The 21,943-nt window shown below is 44.7% G+C and overlaps 1 protein-coding gene across 1 annotated transcript in view; it reads right to left on the bottom strand.

The window, feature by feature from the left end:
• The window catches only part of coro7 (coronin 7), a 119,778-nt gene that overhangs the window by 59,310 nt on the left and 38,525 nt on the right, over window positions 1-21,943 (bottom strand). Inside the window, exons 8-9 of the mRNA XM_069674453.1 lie at window positions 21,723-21,806; window positions 20,943-21,025 (exon numbers count right to left, since the gene is read on the bottom strand). Coding sequence (XP_069530554.1) covers window positions 20,943-21,025; window positions 21,723-21,806 — 167 coding nt within the window. The remainder of the gene's footprint in view (window positions 1-20,942; window positions 21,026-21,722; window positions 21,807-21,943) is intronic.

Below are 21,943 nucleotides of genomic sequence, written 5' to 3'. Positions count from 1 at the left end.
GGCAAAGTGGAAATCAAGTTAAGGTTGTAAGAGGATATAACCCCTGTGCATGACTCATTGGTCCAACCTTAATAGGTGAGCATTGTTTGCTAACCCACACAATAAACAGGCTGACCACCCATGTGTTTATAGGTAGGATGCTGGTAGGGGATTGATGCAGCATGCACGCACGCACACCCACACCTACCAACAAAAACACAAATATACTGGCCCATAGCTGGGAGCTGTTCTGCAAGGTCCCACGCTAACAAATCAAACACATAAAAACAGCACCACTCCTGACATGCAGAGAGAAACAATGCACCCCCTGGAGGTCAATAAGCTTTAACTCCTTTTTCCTTCCTCCACATTTTAAACCTCCGTGTGTGCTGAATATATACATGGGTGTTGTTAGCTTGTTTGAGCCTCTCATTCACCGATACAAAAAAGGAATGACGCATGGTAAAATGGACGGGGCTTAACTGCAACCATATGTGCATACTAGAGGAGCTCCAGGTAAGAGGACGGGCGGGATACGTAGATGATGTCAGATAAGAATAATGCCTGCGGCTGAAAGAATACATGCATGCTTCTGTCCGTGTTTCTGGCGAGGCATCTGTGATTGTTCATGTATGTGGATAAGAAAAAATGAGGGGGGCAAAAGAGGGAGTGTGTGTGTGTGTGTGTGTGTGTGTGTGTGTGTGTGTGTGTGTGTGTGCGCACCCATGTGTGTCTGTTTCTCTCCTTTCCTTCTGTAAAACAGTCCTTCTTTTCTTCCCCTGGCTTTAAGAGAAACCTGGTTCCTGGATGGGAGCCAACTTTGACGCTCACACTCAGCCCGCGCTGCTCAATGGTCCCTATTGTTGTTCCAAGGGACCTTTTTCACTATTATCAAGCAGAAAATTCCACATGGAATTACTTTTGCGTAAATGTTTACCCCTCTATTTCACTCCCTTCTTTCTCTCCTCCTTTTTGCTTCACCCTCTCTTTCTATTTTGGTTTCTAATTTGTTTCCAATTTCGGGGCTGTGAGAAGGCAGCCAAGGACAATGTGCTGAAGGACCGGGTCATTTTTGGCTGCAAGTAGTGTTTGTATTTCCTCTGCACTTCTACCATCTTTTTTATTCTAATGACTCTTCTGTCTTTTTCTGCCTCTCTTTTTTCCACCTTCCAAATAGCAGCATGCCCACACGGTACAGCTGACCTCCCAGCAACCTCAAACCGTCCCTCCAACCTCAGCCAACAGTCAGCAGTCAGGGGCATGAAACTAATTCCACAGAAATGATGACACATTCTCCCAGCAGAAATCACGTGTTTTAATCTTGAGCTTTTACTCTTTAGCTGCATTCACTCAGCAATCAACCAGCACGTCAGGTTTTTAATAAAGGATTTGCAACAACAGAGTAAAAGAGAGCAGAAGGAAAAGAAGAGCTGAGTAGAGAAAACACACCACCACTTTGTTTTTGGAACCTGGTTCTCTGGCTCAGGCTTTTGGCCCTCTGCTTGTTTCCCTACAGTACTAACTCCAGCTCTCCTGCCCCTCATCCCTGCCTTTAAATCTTTCTAAAGAACTAATAACATATGAAGGGTGGTGTGCCACTGGTTCCTCTCATGGCATAGAGCTGCCATTCTGTGCCAGCAGATGGCCCAAATGCTGCTCCAACCAAAGAAAATGAGGGGAAAGACGAGAAGTGAGAGAGAGAAAGCAAAAGGAAGAATTTTATATTGGTTAGCTCTTGGCAGCATATATTAGCAGGCACACATGTAACTCATTTCACGTACTGACTGTTAGATTATTAGATATAAAAACAAATGGTGGTATGATTTTCTTCCATCCGAGACTTGACATTTGTGTCCTTTTCAGTTATTGTTTCCTCAATAAGTAGAACACAAAGACTGACTACTTATTATCATGTCATACTGGAAATGGTCAATGCTAGCTGGCATGTAGGTTATGTATAATATGACTGGCTATGGCAATGGTGAAGGGTCGTGACTTTGTGTAAATATGAGACTATGCTGTGCCGGCCTGAGCAAAATACGAAACTGCCCAGGACCGCGTCATGAGGCTTCATCTGAGGCGCCTGCAAATATCAGTTGAGTGTTTGATCACCGTCCAGCTCCACATGATTGCACCGTATCCAACTACCTTTCTAATTTATTCTTGTGCGACCAGTTTGCTAGTTTTAGCTAGCAGAAGACTGCAGTCATGCGCTAACAGAGTGTCAGGTAGACGGGCAGGTGAGCCATCCAGCTGATATCATTTTCTCCCCGTTTTCTGATTGATTTATTATTTACACCAATAACCTTGACCGGATCAGTAGATATTTGTTTTATCGATGACTGGTTGAAAACAATCTTTACTATCAATAAATCTTCTAAATTTTTTTCAAATAATTGATTAAAGAGCAGCTCCAGTCGTGTTTTAAGACATATAAAATGCTCTGCTTGAAATAATGAATTGTGTCCGATATGTTTTTTCTGCAAAATATGTTTAATTACCTCGTAAAAATCCTCCCAAGACATCTCCTCCTTCTCCCTCATTAAAAATACATTGATCTGCATAGGCCCCGCCCACTATGCAAATTTCCAACCGCCCCCTCCGTCGCGAAAACAAAACACGTTTCTGCCATCGTTTAGCGGCAACTTGTTGAAACTTAGCTAGCTTGAAATGTAGTAATTAGTGCATTGCCCGAGTGGTTGCACATAATGATATGCATAGCGTCACCCCGTCCATTAACGGGATTGGCTCCAAAGGTTTGTGATGTCACAAACCTGCCAATCTGAAAACGTGTTGTTCAGCCTGTCCTTGGTACACTGCAGGTTAAAAGCAGACAGCCATGGAGATGACTGCTGATGTTGTCCCTGATATGTGTTGTAGCACACGAAGAACACCACATGGAGATGTTTACAAGGTTAAACACTGGGTTTTCACTAACTAATGTTACAATGTATTATTACACTGTGCACTTAATTGTAGCGCTTAATGTAGCTTTTAGTAGATAAACATGTATCATGTATCAAGGTGTTAAAGCAAAAATATAAACACAGCACGCACAGATAGAGTTTAATGATTCAAACCATTTCATGAGATAAGAATGAGAGGATGGAAAGAATTAGAAATTAAAGAGGTGGAGCGATGATGAAATGTGGGGAGGAGAGGGAGTTGGGGGACGTTTGCTGGTGGAGTCCAAGCACAGCACATGCACTGAAAAGCTTCTCCGTGTATGAGAGGTGCTGAGGGGAACAGTCATGGAGATTTTTTTGTGTGCATGTGCTAAACAGGCAGCACTGTAATTAAATAGCACCTAAAAAAGAACCGCCTGTCACCCCTGGAAAGCAACCCAAGTGTGCATGTCATTTCCAAGGAATGGAGGGACAGTGGGTGGGGGAGTTTCTCTCATTCAGAAAAACATAAGTGAAGGAGTAATTTGGTATTAAATAAGAGCATGGGAGGAGATAGTGGACAGAGAGGAGGTCATGAAGGGTGAAAGAAGATGAAAGAAGTGCAGGAAGAGGTAACATACTTGCACATATTGGTGAAACTATTTCAGGAGATTGTCAAATCAAAGTAAGCTCCCTAAGAAAGGCAGATGAAGCTCACAGCTCAAGCGTGCAGCTATCGTATAAACTAATCAGATCCAGTTATTGTAGAGTAAGCTCATGTAAGAGAAGCTTATAGCCATCTTTATTTTTACTGGCAGGAGGACACAATATCGTGGGCCTGCCCTTTTTCTGAATTGGTTATAACCTATTTGGCACAGATGTGCAATACACTGATGAGAAGAATTAAAGGAGCAGCTCGCCCCTGGAAAAAGCCACCGTCAGTCAAAGCTGGTGTTCTCTGTAAGCGATAGAAGCAGTGATATTTGAAATTGGCGCCATAGCTGTGAAGAAAGTTGTACAAACAGCTTGTGATTTCGCCCATTCTACTTTCCTACAACACCCAGCGTGCATTGCGCCCCTCCCTCTGAAAGGAACGGCCCAGCGAGAGACGCTGGAGTGAAATACTACTGTTTTCCAGTCAGGGACATTGATCGCTGCAGGCAACGGCTCAGAGCAGTACAGAATCAGGTCAACAAAGGTTGAAAATTGGCAAACTGGCCCTTTAAGCTTTTAAAAGATATTCTTTAAAGGTCCAGAGCTCAGATACTGACTTACAGAAAGCTATAGGTCTGCAGTGATGATGAAGGTGCAAGGGTCTGGATGTCAGCTAGCCCTGAGTAAGGTGGCTTACCTCACACGACCTTTGTCTGAACACAGCTGTGATGAAGGTCTGAGCAGCTGTTCGTGGAGCTGGTGGTTAGAGGCAAGCGAGGGGTTCAATTTAAGAAGCAAAAAAAAAGTGGTGAATTCCAGCGATTGTCACCAACAGTTAGAGTTGTGACACGAGCGTCTGGCGAGCCTCGGGCTTCAAACAATGCTTTCTTGTTTGTTGTGGTCCAGAAACCTCAACGCTTCCAACCAAAACCGTCTCCAGACAACAGAAACAGGAAAACAAGACAAGTGACAGGAACAGGCAGCTGTCATCATCTCTGGGTTGACTCAAAATCATACCTTAGTTAGAGTTTTGTTTGTTATTTAACTCTTATTTTATCAGCTGCAGAGTGAATCTTTACCGACTCATTGTTATAGCACTGTTAACTAAATGCAGTGTGCATACTTAACTGATAAGACTTTCTCTTCCAGCAGATAACTAATGAAACCCAGCTGCATCCATACAACCAGGTCGTTAAAGTAATTCAAAATAATAACCTCAAAGCATCTGCGTCTGATTAATTGTGTGTTCGAAAGAGACCAGAAACCATCCTTAACCTCCCATAAGTGGACACAGTGACGCATTAAAATGACCGTGGGGTTTGTAATCTAATAAAGTCGCTCTAAGGGGCCCACATGCGGGTGTAAAAAGGGGATGGCAGGGGCCTGATTAAAACAGTATTACTAAGCGCCTTATTTCATCACAACAGACCAGCAGAGCAAACATACCGTACGACTGTAAGAAACAGACGCTACGCACACACACACAAAAAAGGAATTCAGTACAGATTTTAGGTCAAGCATGCTGAGTCTGGTATGCTAATAAGGATTTATTTGGTGTATGTGAATTTAGCTGCTGTAGCTCCCTGCTGTAATAAAACTGCTCTCTTTGCAAAATACTGAAAAATATGGAAACAAAACCATAAAACTGCAGCTGCAAATACAGCTTTTAATGGCCTTAATATGGAAACAAGAGCCATATGAGGCATCTGCAGCAGGTATTGGAACTGACCCCGAATTGAGCCTGAGAGTTATTTGACATAAACAGAAGCTAAATTACGACCCAAATCCCCCTTCTCATCGACTAACTTATGACGGAAAGTCTCTGGTGAACGTATATATTTCTTCTTTAGGGGTCAAAATGTCTGTCAAAAAGAGTGGCTGGTCTTCTCTCTCCTCTCTGTCTGTCCCTCCAGCCTTTATTTTATTTCTCCACTTCTTATTTTCCCAAACTAACAGCAACATCTGAGAGTTAAAACCTGCAGCACAAACAAAACAGCAGAAGTGTAACGTCCCTAACTTAAAGGAGCAATTCGTCCCTGGAAAAAGCCACCGAAAGTCACAGCTGGTGTTCTCTGTAATCGATAGAAGCAATAATATTTGAAATTGTCGCCATAGCTGTGGAGAAAGTTTTGCGAACAGCTCGTGGTTTCGCCCAATCTACATTCCTACAACACCCAGCGTACATTGCGCCCCTCCCTCTAAAAGGAACAGCCCAACGAGAGACGCTGGAATGAAATACTACTGTTTTCCAGTCAGGGATATCCGCTCTAACGAATCAGAGCGGTACAGAATCTGAAATACGACGAGAATATACCGGAGGATCGTCTAAAAAAACTTCAGGTCTGCAGTCTACATTTCAAACAGAGGCGGGCATCCTAGATTGAGGAAGTGTAGTTTAGCGAGCTCCCTGGCCTCTGCCAGATGACGCATTTCATATAGTCTTGCAGAGGTTTTCCAGGGCCCATTGGAGAAGAGGATAGCGTCCTCCAAAGGCACAGAGCAGTTCTTTTCCTACCATGACAGCATTAGCTCCCTATAATAGCACGATAGGACTAAGTTGGAAAATCTGCGAAGTGGCCCTTTAAAGAAGCACGCTGACTGTGAGCGAGACGGCCGAGGCCTTCGGGGTCAAGCGCTTGGGCCTCTGATAAATCCCCCTTAAGTTACCAACAGACATCCATCAAACGCTGCTGTGTACACATCCTGCGCTAACTTGCAAACTCTCCTTGCATCATGGCTGTGCTTTGTATACACATCGGCAGAGTCCACATTGTTTGTAGCCAGAGCTCCTGTGCAATTTCAAACTGAGCTCAGCTATGCTGTAACGTGGGTGGGCATATTACGGGTAAGGAGAAAAAAAACATTCCACTTGAATTATTATTATCTTTACCAACACAAATGGAAATAAAGCGGGTTAACCTCGCAGGTTGGATATAAAGTAAAACATCTTCACAGATGAATTGTATAGGTTGGCACTGAGGTCTCTAAGACGGTATATTATTCATTTTGGATATAGATCATTTCTACCCCTTTGGAGCACTGTATGTGTGTGTGGGGAGTGGAGGGTGGAGGGTGGCGACAGGCACGGATTAAGCGTCTGTAATCCTTTTCATCACAGTAGGAGCTCATGGTGTCTCTGCAGACAGCATGATTTACATACATTTCTTACATGCTGGCTCCCCACGTGTCTGAGGGGATTAGATGTTATAAGTAAGTTATGTAGGCTTTCACGTGTTGTTTGTATGCAACGCTATCACAAAACAGATGTGTTTAACCGTTGCCTTAAACTGTGTGTGTGAACAGAGTGTGCCATCCTGACTTCAGTAATCCACATCAGTCACACTAATTCCATTTAGCCCAAACACGCATCAACATCCAGCCCAAACATAAGTGTTCACTGACTGATCATAATGGCCGTCTCAATCATCCTGCCTCCAAGGGGCTGAGGCCAGCTGACCTCTGACCCCTGCATGCGAACTCTAACTCCACAGGAATGGAACATCAACTTCCGGCCAACAAACACCTGTTTGTTCCTAATAGCGCTCGGAGGGAGGGCTGTGTTTGGCAGCGAGTCATTACACTCAAACACACAACATGTCGATCTGCTAATCCTGTCCGCAGGAAGGGTCTGGACAGTCACATGTGTCTGGGAGCTGATTAGTAGTGAGCTGGTGAACGAGTAGCAGAGCAGGATAAGGCTAATTTTTTCAGGCTGTTGTCTGGTAATTAGGGGGCTGGTTTACATATCCTAAACAGAGGGGGGTAAACAGAGACAAAGACACACACTGCCCCTTAATATATATGAAGTCAAATGTGTTGCAAGCCTATTTATAAGTATAATGATATTTCAGGTACATTCGGACTGGTTAGCTTGCGCAAGCTATCAAAGTAGGTTGGTACCGTTGAAGATGGAGACAGTAGAGGACTGATTATATGTCGTCAAAGTAAAGATGGACCCTTTTTTTAAAGTTTGCCCAATACTGCATTTAATTTGCTTGTGAACTAAATCAACTATATTTACCAATAAGGTCCAAACTTTCTAGAACAACAAAGAACTTCCCAAAATAAATGAGAGAAACCTCAAAGAGGGATCACCCCTCATTGAATGGCTTTGTATTTAAAGCTGCAAATGGGGATATACACTAGTGTCAAGGGAGCTTCTTGTATGTTGTGTGGTGTGGTTGTCCCAAAGTTGCCCCAGTTATCTTATGTAAGTCAGTCTGAGTCAGTTAGAGCCGGAGAAGAGGGAGAAGACCAGTTGGTGTTTGGTCAGCGTGCTCTTGGAGAAACCTCGGGGGACCTGACTGGTAAGAATTCTTAGACCGACATTGTGTTGTTAAGTGTGATGTCATTTTGTCCTATTCATCATTTCATTTAGCAAAAAAAATGTTTGTTTTCTGTTTAATGCTCGCACTACTCAGCTAATGTAACCTGCTTTTTTCGGTTACCAAGCCGCTTTCCTGCTGGTCAAAAAACCTGCTACCACCCGGCTTTCTTGCTTAAAGGTTACAATCAGAATTCAGACGCGGGTCAACATCGTTCCAGATTTGTCTGCGGCGAGTTTGATAAACAGACTGAATGCGTAATAGATACCATAAAGACCTAACCACTGTAACATCTTCACTGTTTAACCCTGTGACGTCAGAAAAGAGCCCAAAAGGAGAATACTCCACTGGTAATGGGAGAAGAAACAATCGTCATTTATTAGCGGGTCTTCCTGGGTATGAATAACCCGCAACAACGCGCTAATTTTTTTAACTTCTTTAAATGTACGACTAAGGAGTCAGAACTGATCCTGGTTGGATCTGCATGGCCAACTACCAATAATGTAGCTTTGACATAAGAAATCAGTGGAAAGGATTAGATATCTGGTGCAAGTTTTAGTCTGTAAAAGTTTATTTTTATGCTGGACTGATCATGTCAACCAAATGATTTATGGTATGCTTTGGTAAATGACAGGTAGTAATTTTAAATATACACAATTTGTATTTCATGAGCTAAAACATGCAAAACCACCAGTACGGTCCTCTAAGTATGGCCTAAGCTCAGCCGCAGCCGACATCTGTCCCGTCCTGTTGCAGTGACGGAGGCCAAAAGCCACTTACAGCCCACAACTGTCCAGGGTCGGAGAGGGCATTTCTTGGAGAGAGAGGGAGGGTGGTGTGCCGGGCTGGGTGGTGTTATGGTCACTACAGCGCAGTGAGCGACTAGCCACCACACAAGACAAACATAAACAGGGACACCCGCTGGGCAGGCTGACGCCGCGTGCCTGTGTGGGTGCCTGCCAGCCTGGCCTGTGGCTTAGGAGTGTGCGCACTGCGTCTGAGCACCCCGGTAGGCACCTCAAGTCGATGGGTTCGCCACAGTGGAAAGTCTGCATCAGCCATCTGTGGCTTAGAGAAGGTAGCGATTCACCAGACCCCCCCTCCGTAGGACTGCAGCCATCGCTTCCCGAGCAACCACAAGCTAAATGTATCCTCCATGCACAGCAGAAAATAGCATAACTGTGGGGAGATTGGAGAGGGGAGGGAGGCTGATATAAAGACATAAAAGTAGAGGTTTGCGATGGAGGAGGCAGAGGTGATGAATGGACAAAATAGGACTGGAGTTATTATGGTGAGACCAAAAAGGGAAACAAGATAATGAAACAAAGGAATGGATATCGAGAGCAAGATAAAGATGGAAACATGAGGAGAGAGGAGGGTCTAAAAGATGGATGGAGCACTCCTGAAAGAGAATAAACGGCAGCAGACAGAGATGAAGAGAAAGGGTGGGTGTGAAGAGGGGGGTCTCTCCAATTCAACCACCACATATTTTTCCTCGTAAGGGATATAATTTAAACAAACCCACTAAAAAGGTCAGGAGCAGAGCGTGTGGTGCCAGCGCTATCTCAGCTGCCAACACATTTTTTCCGACTCTTTCAGTCCGTTTCTCGTTCTGTCCTCCTTCATTGGTTTGTCTCCTTCTGTCTCTCTAAGCATCCCATCTATTTTTACAGGACTTACTCCAATCACTGTGGATTTAGGGTTTGGAGATAGTCGTGTGTGTGTGTGTTATTCAAAGACCGTACGTCTTTGAACAATCTTGGTTTTTGCAGCAAATAGTTGGCAGGGAGCTGCGTTCAACTCCAGTTTTAACGTCTCGCATGCTTGTGTTTATGATGGTCAAAACACTAAGAGGAAGGGAAGAGAACTTTTCATGACAATGAAGGTGGACCGGGCATGGCATTGCATACAATCCAGGGGAAGTAGGGATTGAAATCGTACAGGCTTTTATGTCAAAGAGAAGACAGAGGCTGGGGTGAATCACAGAGTAACAATGAGTTTTACGGCGTCAGAAGATGTTGTTGAATTAACAAAGATAGACCAAAACAACTTACTAAAAGTGTCTTTGGTTTCACAACTATTTGAAACCAAGAATTGGTCAAGAACGCCACAACGATGAGTCATGCGTGCACTTCACGTGTACAACCGCATGAAACGTCCAGAAGTGTGCGCGTGTCCATTTGTATGATTCGCAATGTCTTACCATCACCAGGGATGTTGGCTGCCAACACCGCCTACAAGTGCAGACATTTGTAACAGGTGTTCACACCTTTTTCTCTTTAGACTCTGTAAGTTGACAGTCGTAGATTGTTTGAACTAACAAACATGTGGACTAGGGTAGGTAAGCGATACTGGGTGAAAGTGGAGCAAAGGGTGGCTTTATAAAAAGGCTAGTTCATCACTTTTCTTCCAATGGCAAACTCCCTCGGATGCCAGCTGCACAAAAGTATATAATTTCACACAGGACAGCAATTGGCAGGTATCAAAATAACTTGCTAATAGTATCTCCAGTAAGACTCTGGAAGCAACATGGCAGTTGCCACAATGACAGCAGTGAAAAACTAAATGCGTTTGTAACAAGAAGGAGTGAACATCCCAGAACAAAGACTGATGTGGCACAAGAAAACACAGTAAAGACTCAAACTCTTCTTTTAACCAAATCTAAACAGAGCAGCAGTGAGTCATTTCTGAGGGCCAGAAGGTCGCCTGAGGTCAGATGTTCACCGCTCGCTTCAAAGCGTACAGCAGCTGTTGACAAAAGACTGGTGTTGAATGTGCAGAAAAGTTGGGAAGACATGAATGACTGAACTTGCAGCGTGTGTTTATGCGTGTGTGTCGGTTTGCACAGTAGCTAGCGCGCAGCTGAGCGCGGAGGCAGTGCACAGCTGGCCGGCTCACAGCTGCGAGTCCCCCACAGCTTCTTGGCAGCAGTGGACCGTGGATGGCCCACGATGGCCAGGATGTGTGGAGAACAGTTTGGAACAATATGGGACACATCACCGGCGCACATGTGTACGAATATCTATCGCTAGTCGTCCATCAAGTCTGTGTTTTTTCAGTCCAGTGCCAATGAAAGGTTTGCTCCCCTAGAACACCACCCAGGCAGGTCGGAGTGAAAGACGCAGCAGCTCCCCAGCATTGTCCCTTTGGCCTCTAAGGAACAAGTGGTCCTTTAAATATTTTCCTGTAACCGGGCCTCCCTCTGTCTCCAGGCTGGTCAAACATGTTTGTCTAAGGTGCTTTGTGAAGGAGTTGCTCTTTCACCCTCACACCAAGAGCCAATCCACACAGCTGGCATATAAAGAAACCCACTGGAAAGGAAAAACAGCAGGATACAGTAAACGTACATCAGCTTTACAATGTCTGTTTTTCAGTTTGTAGATCCTGGTTTGGAAGGAAAATAGAAACTAAAAGAGGAGGTCTAGCAGACGGAAATATCTAGCGACATCGTGATCAATTGCTACACTCAAGTTTTAGTGGCTAACATAAATTGAACTGAACAAAGAGCAAGTGAGGTAAAGATGCAAACAAAGGACAGAAAAATGTGTTTGTTTTAAAGTGTACTATCTTGTTAAAGTATCACATATGGCAGTGGAACGCAGGGCTCAAGACGGACATGGATGATTAAGTCTATGTCACTCAATCTGTCAAATCCTGCAGAGTGATGATGAATACTGTTTGGCAATGGTCTGCCTGAGCTGAAAAAGTTAAAGAAACTGCAGATCCGTCCAGGCATGCACATGGGTATGACGGTGCAGCATGTCGTACGAGGATGCATACGTGTGTGTTGGGGACTGACCTATCCAGCTTGCCGGTAGGAATGCAGCCCCTCCAGCTCACGGTTGGGCAGCTGCAAAAGACACCTGTGCATTGTGGAAGTGCATTGGAAGAGTGCCCCTATGGTGGCCTGGTAATGGACCAGGACAGGAGCCACTTTCAGAAGACTTTCAGAATGGGAGCTGTGGGCGAGAAAGTCAACTGACTTTGTGGGAGACAGCACACCAGAACAAACCAGCAAACACAATCATCCCTGCAGGTCTGATTGACTGCACCAGTGATTACAGCGTCAACACTGGCAGCTCCATTTTGTCCCAAACTTAGTCTTAAAGAGTACTTAGGATGCCTTGAACTGACATTAAAGTTGTTTGTCTAAGTCAACAATAAAGGTGGAGTCTTTTCCTCATCATCATGTGTGGCCTGAGAGAAGTATTGAGTAGAGAACTATTGGACAAAAGATGGGCACAATGGTGGGCTTACACTCCCGACTCTTACAAGACTTGACCTCCTGCTTGTCCCCAACTCTTCAGTCCCCTGCCCCCTCCAGCCTCGCACAAAGCTCTCGTACAATGGCTGACTGACTAATTGACCTTGCTGAAATAATGTTAGCCAGGACATCCAGTTGATGTAAGAGCAGGAAAGTCCACAGAGGTTTCCTCAAGAGCACACACACTAAAGACCAACTGGTGTTTCCCCCGAGGGTCCTCCACCTTTTCTTCTCCTCCCTTTCTCGAACTTGCTTTGCACAATGGGGAAATTATTTCCTGGCGACCATCACCTCCTCAACTCTCCCAGCAATTACATCTTGATGAATTTTGTTAATCTGCTTAGGCTGAGTGCGCTCGACACACACAACTTTCGTGCAGGTGCAGAGCAGCTTTTGTTGTCATAATATCACCACAGATGAAAAGGCTGTGCCGTCCTTTCCATGCTTTTTCCTCTCCATGTTGTGCACATACTATTCCGTAACGTGTGCAAAATACACTTATAGAAAATTTAAGTACACAAACATAGTGAGGCATTAGAGCATCCGTCATGTGACCAGTAGTGAAGCAAAAACTACACACACACGCGTACAGACGGTGAGCAGCGGCATGCCTCAGCACTTTTCCCATTAAACTAAGCGTGGCATATTACTCCTGCCTCACTGACGCTGACATGTTTCCACAGTGTGGGCAGACAAATAGGGCCCACATGGGAAGTGACATCACCCAGGAGCACATGTGGCCCACCTGCCACCGACCAATCAGGGAGCCTCTTCGATGAAGAATTTCCTTCTGTTTTCCAGTTTCCTTTTCAGACGGCAGGTCTGCCAATGACGGGGGCCAGGATCACCGGTTTCTATCATGGAAACATGATCATAAAAGAGAATACCATGAGCAGACAATCCACCTTGCCTGCTCTCTCTATTAAACAATAGGAAAAGTCTGCTCAGAAGGAAAGCTGCGTTGGATTTGCTGTTGAAACAGATGTGGATGCGTGCTGTGCTGATGTTACACAGGCCATTTACACACGGCTGTAAGTATTTGGACTTCTTTCTTGTTGTCTTGGCTCTGGTGTCCAAGTGGCAAGTGCTAAACAAAGGGATAATAAGCTGCTCAAATGTTTCTTGTGCAGGTATGTTTCAACACATGATTGATTTTAAACAATTAAGATTAGTGTAACCTCAGAAAGTTTATCACAAGATGCAAATTCCTGGCAGGAAACAGTTTGCACGAGTAGAATAGGAAATCGATACCATTCTAGAGTGTTTCTGATATATTAAAAAAACAAGATTGCAAGAGTGATTGGGAGCGAAAAAAGGAGTAAATACCACCTGGTCTATCAAACATGGAGAACGTAGCCTTTTACCGTGGTCACTTCTGACAGAAGGAGTCAGACGAATGCTGTTTAAAGTTGTAATCTCGAAGATCTCAGTTTCGTTGTCTTTGGCGGCACCTATCGCGATAAACTGTAATTGCGGAAGCACGCTTCCCAGATATCCAGACAGTGTTGCATGTGTGACGTCCACGGTTGGCTCCGGTTGTAACTCTTGATTTTCCTCGCTGACGGTTGCTTTCCTTTTTAGACTGTTTGCTTCATCTGAGCGTCGAGTTTGTTTCTTTTTCTTTGGATTTTCACTTATTTTTGAAGTTGTATCTGTAGTCATCCATCTTTTCTTTGTTTGTTCAGCCATAGTAGATTACTGTTTACTCACAACACTTGCAGAGAGCGGAAAAGCAGCCGCTTAGCTCCGCCTTCCCTCTCTGGCAGAACAACCACTGCTGGGTGATGGAAAACGCGTCACTAACTGGGTGCCGCTTGGGATTTTGTCCGCGAAAGTCGCATCAGACACCCAGTCCATAATTCTGCAAATGCAAAGGCTTTCATCAGTGGGCCATAGGCTCAATCATCATTGTGTTACCTCATTCGGCGATAGATAGAGACTTAACAGACATTTACTTAAATGAAAATCTTCAAGATTATCATTTAGAAATATTTAGCCTTCTCAGATATATGAGATTGAACTCATTGGACAAAACATTAGTTATTGGCAAGAACTACCACAAGTTTTATCTCAGTCTTATCTTGGACAGTGTAATTTAAGAAGGTCTATCTATCTTTGTCTCTCCTGTGTGTCAGCACGTATAAGTTATGTCTGCATGAACAACTCCTGCTTGTCTGTGTGGATCAGTATCCCTGTCTCTCTATCACTCCCTTTGTGCCTTCATTTTTCTCTGCATGGCTATGAGGTGTGCGGTGACATGCTGCCAATCTGCAGCGGTCCCAGAGGCAGCAGTGGAGGCCAGTCTGCAGGGCGGGGGTGGGTGGGGTGCAGGGCAAAGGAAACCATCTACTAATGGGAAACACACTTCTCTCCATCACTCAAATCGCTCTTTATACCACAGCGGAGGGAGGTGGCAGGCGTCCAGGAAGGGGTCTGGCGTCCAGAAGCACGGCGTGATTTAAAAACGGGAGCTGTGCTCTGCCACGGTTCCTGATTCTCGTGAAAGGGACAATCATTAGTCTTATAAAACATATGCATGTGTTGAAAGAGAGAAGCGGGGTATAGAAAAAAAAAATACAGTAATGGAAATTAAAAGCTAAAAGATTAAATGGAGAAACCAGAAGGATCCAAAGAATAATCACACAAGTTCTAGTTTGAAAGATCTCCTAGAATCTGCCTTAAGAAAAAATATCCTTTTGCACTGATACTTAATAGCAGGGTGTTTATTATTGTCCTATATTTCATCCTGTTATTGTGAATAATGGCCTGTACTGTTTCCACTTTAGCCCTGCAACAACAGCTGCCAACCCAGTCTTCTTCACATCTCAATCAAAGCTCAGTAACTGAATATGTACCCCACAGCGGAGGGAGGAAAGTGCTGAAATGGGCTTGGGATGGCCCAAAGTAGTGTGAAGGATTTTGGGTAGGGCAAAGATCCCAAACGTTATTGCCAGTGGATTTTTTATCCAAGGGGAAAACGATATTTTTCCAGATGCAGGAGAAAAGAAATATCTGCAGCTGCAAGTGCAACCCCACCGCTGATTTTTTTTTAAAAGGATGGAAAGTGAAGTCTGTCTCAAACTCCAATGATGAGACGGATTAGACTGAGGTTCCAGAAAAAGCCGTCATTACCTTAACAGCATTAAGGCGTTTTCAGCTGCCACGTTATACGGAGCGGCTTCCCTCGACAAATCATCTCCAGTTCGGTCGGCGTGAATTTTAATCCATACCATAAAAGAAAACAAAAGGTGAATGGAAGAAGAGGAGGGGGAGGTAGGAAGGAAGGAGGTAGCTGAAGGTGGGAGGGAGAGTTTTTTTTTTCTTTCTATTTTTCCTTCTGTGGCGAGTTCACACAAAGGGGTCCCTCTGATCCCTGGAGTTCTGAGCACATACCTGCGGGATGAAATCAAAACCCTCTGTGAATTATATTAAATATCCCCGGCCAAACGCTCCGCATACTTCCATGTGTTTTTACCAGTTCTGAAAGGCTCCATTACTTTGCTCTAAAAAAAACACTTAATTTGAATCCCAGACGCAAGCACCTTAAACAACTGCGCTCGCTCCTTCCAGTTCATCTGCGCAGGATAAAGACGAAGAAGAGTGAGAAACAGGAGCGGGGTGCGAATGGTAACAGACAGAAAGTCTAATAGATGGCCAGATAAGGATAAAGAAAGGCTATATTTTTGACAGGTTAATAGGGCCCAACTATCAAAGGACATTTGCTGTGTTAGCTGATCACAGGGCATAAGAGAGAAACAGATGACTTCAATGAGGTGTTATGGAGTATAAGAAGGTTGGGATTGCCACATGAGCCTACACGAAAAGCCAACGAAAGCTCACGGAGAGTCGATATCGCAAAAAAAAAAAAAAACATAAAAAAAGTGGGGATTTCAGGGCTCACTCCTCCTCCGCTTTCATCCCCATTTCCCGATGAAACCCTCGCCTCCACTGAATCACAAACCCCAAATGACTAACAGATTCCAGACACCGTATTTCAACTGTCAGATCGCAGAGTTCAGGTTCTTTGACAGAGCGTGTGCGGTCACGTCTTTACCCTGTACCCTCCCCCCAAGGCCATCCTGGAGAGGGGGTTGCGGCCGCTGAACTGCCGACTTGACCCTGAGGATCAACTGAATATCGTAGTCTTGCTTTTCTCTCCACCTTAAACAAGACGGTCTGTTTAAGGTGGACCAAAACAACAGAGCTCCATTTGCTTAAAAAAAAGTGAGCTCAGAGAGAGGAGCAAGGTCAAACTATCGTTCAAGTATTCTGTGGCTTTTTTTTTTTTCTTGGTCTGGTTTGGTTAGCGGTGCTGCAGCTGCACCTAATCCCCACAGGAAAGCCTTCATCTGGGACTGATTTTAAAGTGCCTGGGCCGGGTTTGGGAGAAAGGGGGGACTGTTCTCTAAAGAGCTGGTTCCCTTCTGGGGCACAGGCCTCGTCTCAATCCATCTGATTAAAGGGAGTTTGGCTCAATTACACCCAATGACTGGGCCCTGATCCCAGGCACGACCCTGGTTGGAAAACACACAGAAATAGATTGTGGAGAGTCAAAGGAGGGTGTGAGTACGTGCAACACACCTGGGGTATCCCATGCATCCACCGCAAAAACCTCTATTTTGGCTGACGGAGCAGTCCATCAGCAGCGCCTGTCTCAGAGGGAGAGCTCTTTGTGTAACCCCTGACTCGGTTGGGAAAACAGTCGGGTCAGCTCTCCAGGGACGAGCTCATGTCCTCTCCGATCGTCAGGATGGAGACTTGGAGCACCGGGTCACAGCGGTCTGTTTAAATCAGCCTCATGGCAGAAGAGAGGCAGAGCAGCGGACACACAACATGATAAGGAGTTATAGGATGTGAATGCCTCATGAGCAGAACATTGGAAGTGAACTGGAACTTTCCTGAGCTTACTGTCTTGTTTTGCTAAATCTTGTCCGAGTATCCCTCGGGGAACTCACCGTCGGCGTTATGACACGATGATGCGTGCATGTGTAGTAGCTCTAGTGAGGTGAATCTGTGTGTGTAGCTGCAAAAGTGGGATAATTTTCATGCCGTCTCAAGCATTTACACGGCAAGCTGGTTGCAATCGTGCCCAGTTGTAAAGTTCACTGATTGCAGCTGGCTTAGAGGCCCAATTAAACTCATTATTATAATTCAGGTTTATAGGGGGAAGAGCATGAGGGAGGGAGCAGCACACAGAGATGCACGCTGTTCTCCGATGTCCAGATCTGCAGCCTGCATGGAAAACGGGCATGCAGTAATAGCAACCTCTGCAGAGTTAAAAACACCCCTCTCACACTCATCACCCTCCGTCCCTCAATTTTTCGGTCTCAATTTCAACCCCAACCGAAAAATAAACATTTCCCCTTCATTATTCTCCATCCAAATTATATTCCACCCACAACCCCATTTTACTGGCTCACGCTCCCGGGGCCTCTTCATGTTGTGACACTCCAAAGAAAACAGTCCTACTGAATGTTGTGGACGAGCACAGCTAACCTGATACAAGCCAGCCTGCTGCTCTGATTACACACCATGTTTACCACAGCGCTTTTAATTAAAAACAGACAAGCAAAAAGAATAAATCCATCTTTATATGCACCTCAGGCAGAACATGACAAGGAGGAAATGCCCCTCTGTGGATGTTTGACTTTTAGCTTCCTCAGCTGCTCGTGTACAATGTTACGCTTTCATCTATCAAGTGCGGAGAAAAATGGAGACAAGGTCTCCTTTTGATTATTGCATTTTGTCTGGTTCATGGCAGTTTGTCTTACACACGGGAAACCAACCATGATAACAAACCAGAAACAAGGAACCCTGAAGGGCAAAGGGAACTCGAGGACAGCCTGATGCTGAACGCAACAAGCTGAATGATTGCCAAGTGTGGTGCCTTACTACAAACTACCCGAGATGCAGATTAAATAGTCCCTAGCATGAATGAAAGGAGGCCCAGGCATAAGCCTGATAAAAAAAGCAGCCAACAAGAGCAAACATTTTGACCTTGCACATTACCTTGAAAACAGGCCAGCCATTTCTCTTATCAGCGTTTGATGATTGCAGACTATGAGTTTAGTTTCATAAAGTGTAGGCCGGCGCTGAGATATATATGACAGAATAAGAAGTAGTGGTTATATTTTCCTCCCAATTTAACTCCTGAAGCCTTGTTTGTTTTCGACAGTGTTCTGGGTGATTCACTGTGGAGATTAAAAGACAAAAGTAGAGCCTCGGCCATAGACTGTTTAAATCATGGACGTAGCCACTGTGACGTCACCCATTGGTTGCTTAACTTCGGAAATGAAGCCGAAATATGGCAGAAAATGCCATGTTATTAAAGCAGTCTGTGTCCGTGGCTGATCCATTAGCTTGTGAATGAGCTAGTTTAACGTACCCAGGAGGAGGTTTTGCTTGTGGTGGGGACTGACTGCAGGTGTTTGTTCATCAGACTGAAGAAGTAGCGGACTCGCTGCTCGCTAGCCCGGTGAGATAGCAGCGTTCAATTCAGTGACTATGTGCCTGTGTTTACGTCTAGCAGACAGCCAGCAGCTCCCACCTGTCACTCAAGAGACCCGGCCCCAATTATTTAAGAGTTAATATAATAACAATGGGTGTGTTATAAAAACATTCAACAGTTATCTTGAACAATAAAATTAGCTATTTATAACAAAACCATTTTCTGTACAAGGCTGTAAACATGTCCCATCTGCTGTAATGTTATTTCATGTTTTCTGGAGCCAGCCTCAAGTGGCCACTCGAGGAACTTTTTTGCACTTCATTTCTTAACGCCAGAGGTTGCTGCTTGGCCTCGGTCTGTAACAGCAGCTTGAGTCAAAAGGCCCAGACGGGACCTTGGTCGAGGCTAAAGCTACTTAAAAACAGGACAAGAAGAAAACAGATATTTTCAGGGTCAACAGAATGGATAAGATAGGAAAATGAGTTGGGAGAAGGGAGGGTGAAGGGAATATTGTAGCAAGGGTTGGGAAAAGCCACAATGGCAGTAAAGGCCAAGGTCTCATCCGTCATCGATTGACTACCTGGTTTATATCAGTGCTGGCGTGAAGGCATCTGGAGGGGATGTGGCCTTGGGAGGGATAGCTCTCTGACACACCATACAGCCATATGATATCATCACTGAAGTGATTTAATGCAGGACACATTGCAGATGGGTCAGCACACACCCAAGCAATTATGTTCAATGAAAGCTTCTCAAATTAGCTCGTGTTGAAATCCAGGAAACGAAAAGGGTCTTTCTCAAATTCACAGCTAATCAACTGTGTTAAATAGATCCAATGTGGTGTGCTCTTGTGCTTGTGTGGACAGACACTTAGAAAACTAGACAGTGGCTGAGTAAGAAGGCCTCATGACCCCTTGACAGCTTGTCACCAGATGAGCAAAAAAATTTGGTAGAAATCCTCACACTGCTGGCACATTCTCTTCAAGTTGCAGCATCATCATCGCACCCGCAAAGCAGCGGCAACAGACTGTGAGTAAACGTCGACATTCCTCCGTCTACGAGGACAGACGCCAATAAAATTCACCAATTAACACCATCTTCTGTGGTTTCAGTAGACACCCAGTTCCTGAAAGTGTTTCGCGATGACTTCTTTTGAATGTCACAAAAAAAAAAGTGGCATCACTTGCATCACATATCCTTCATTTCCACGCAAAGTAAGCTGGCACCGGAACAATGCGATGGCTTGCCAGAGAGGCCCTCAGACAGGCAACTATCCGTCTCACTCGAATGAAGGAGGAAGTGGAGGAAATGGAGATGAGTGGCGAGCAAGAGTGCAGAAGGAGGAGGGCGGGTGGAGGTTGTTATTTAGGACCCTGCTGTGTCAACTCCTAAAAGTCTCACATACACACACACACGGATTCCAAAGAGAAAGAATCTCAGAGACCACTTCCCTGTCGTCTCGGGTTAATAAAAGCTGTTCATACTATTTACATAAACATGCATTGTGTCCTCGCACTTTATTGAAACCAAACATGGACACATGCGGACTCTCAAATACCTGTGCCAAATAATGGATGTGGAATCTGCGCTGCTGTAGCCTGTGGAGCTACCTCCCTGCCTTCTCATCGTAATATTAATGATAATACTTTTATTTGTTCCACCACAGTTTGCTGACTTGCCTGGCAGAGTCCGGTCTGTTCCAGTTCAGAATAACTTGGCCAGCCTGTTTATAAAAGCACTAAAATGCGCGAGTTGGATCTTACAAAGGCACCCCACTGCAACCCCCTTTCTCTTCTCCCCTTCCAGTCCTCTCCTCTCTCTGGAGCCCGGCCACGCTCCTGCTCTCCTCCGATCCTCAGTTGCCGTGTTTGGAAAAATAAACGGAGAAGGTCAGCAGCATCAACAACGACAAGCCGCGAGCTGAGGGGAGAAGTGGCGATGTGTCTACTTCTCTTGCCTGACCCTTCGAAGTGGGATGCGGAGCACACACACACACACACACACACACACACACACTCACTCTTGTCTTGACTGAGAGAAGAAAGTTATCTCTGTGTGTGGCTCTCACCCAGGAAATGGCAGGAATGTGGAGGGACAGTGTCAGAGCTCAGGGAGGTCTGCATGTCCATCCAGCCTCACAGCCGCAAGGAAGCGCCTTGCCGAGGCCCTCCATACATCATTCCATTTATGCAAATGCCACGCAGCAGTTTCCACATGCCACACACAGAAACTGTATGCTAAGTGTTAAAGTTATACACGCACACAGCCCTACTTTGTCCTGCAAGACATGACCTCTCGCCGTCTTACTGACAGACATTAAAGAGCAGCAGTGTCAGTGTCATGACTGTGTCAGTAAGTCAGTGGTTGCACACTGATGCAGTACTCACCCGCTGGAAGTGCCGAGTGACACGGAGCTGAGGGAAGAGCTCAGCTTCCGGCTGTCCCAGAGCCTCACCTCCCGGCTACGCATCTACAACAACGTGATAATTGTATGTTATGATAGTTAGATATTAAAAATGGGCTCTTAAGAAGCAGAGGTTATGCTGCATTGCTTTGCCTGGGAAGTGCATGACACTGAACATGTTTTATTGAACTGTCAACATTTTTTAAGGCTTCACACAGAAATTAAAATTTCACACTTTAGAACTTGAACATTTAAAATGTCAGAAAGTAAATACTGGGGCTTTTAGCAAATAGAGAGGACTTTAAAGGGTAACAGCGTAACAGCTAACCCATGTTACACTAAAGCTTTCCTGCTAAAATGTTAAACAATGTTCACTGTGTGCCTCAAATGTCTTAAAGGGGACATATTTAAGCTATGCAATCAATTTTCTATTATTCTAATGTGTTTTTGAACCATATTGGTAAAGTTTGTTTCGTTTGAAAAATTGTAACGACAGTGAATGATGATTGGTCGATTTCAGCGAAAGCAAGGTTCTACGTAGAAACCTGCAGCTGTTCTGAACGGCCCGTTTCAGAGGCGACCTTTTTTAAAAATGTCATTCTGGAAAAATTATGCAGTTTTAACTTTTTCACTAAGAACAATAAACACCCAAAAATGTGAAACCCATGCAAAATATGAGAATATCCATTCAAAAGATACGGCCCCTTTAATATGCAAAATGTGTTTGGAACTTGTACTTGACTCATTTCATTAAGTTTCTCACCATATCAAAGCCGGTGGTGAGTAAGCGGTCGTCTTTGACCCACAGGATCCGTGAATCCTTGTTGTTCTGTAGGCTCTTGGCACTCTGCAAGACAAACAATGCAAGATTTTAAATCCAACAACAAAATAAAGCTAATTATATACATCTTACTTAACTTCTTTAAGTCAATGTCTCTTTCATGAGCCCCAACTATAAATATAACCTAGTTCAAGATAAGGAGA

This window comes from Semicossyphus pulcher, unplaced genomic scaffold (assembly GCF_022749685.1).
Source record: "Semicossyphus pulcher isolate SPU_LCO1_2020_fin unplaced genomic scaffold, fSemPul1.0.p SCAF_23, whole genome shotgun sequence".
Taxonomy (NCBI): Eukaryota; Metazoa; Chordata; class Actinopteri; order Labriformes; family Labridae; genus Semicossyphus; species Semicossyphus pulcher.
Note: the sequence above shows the minus strand (reverse complement) of the source record. Positions and strands in the feature narration are given on the sequence as shown.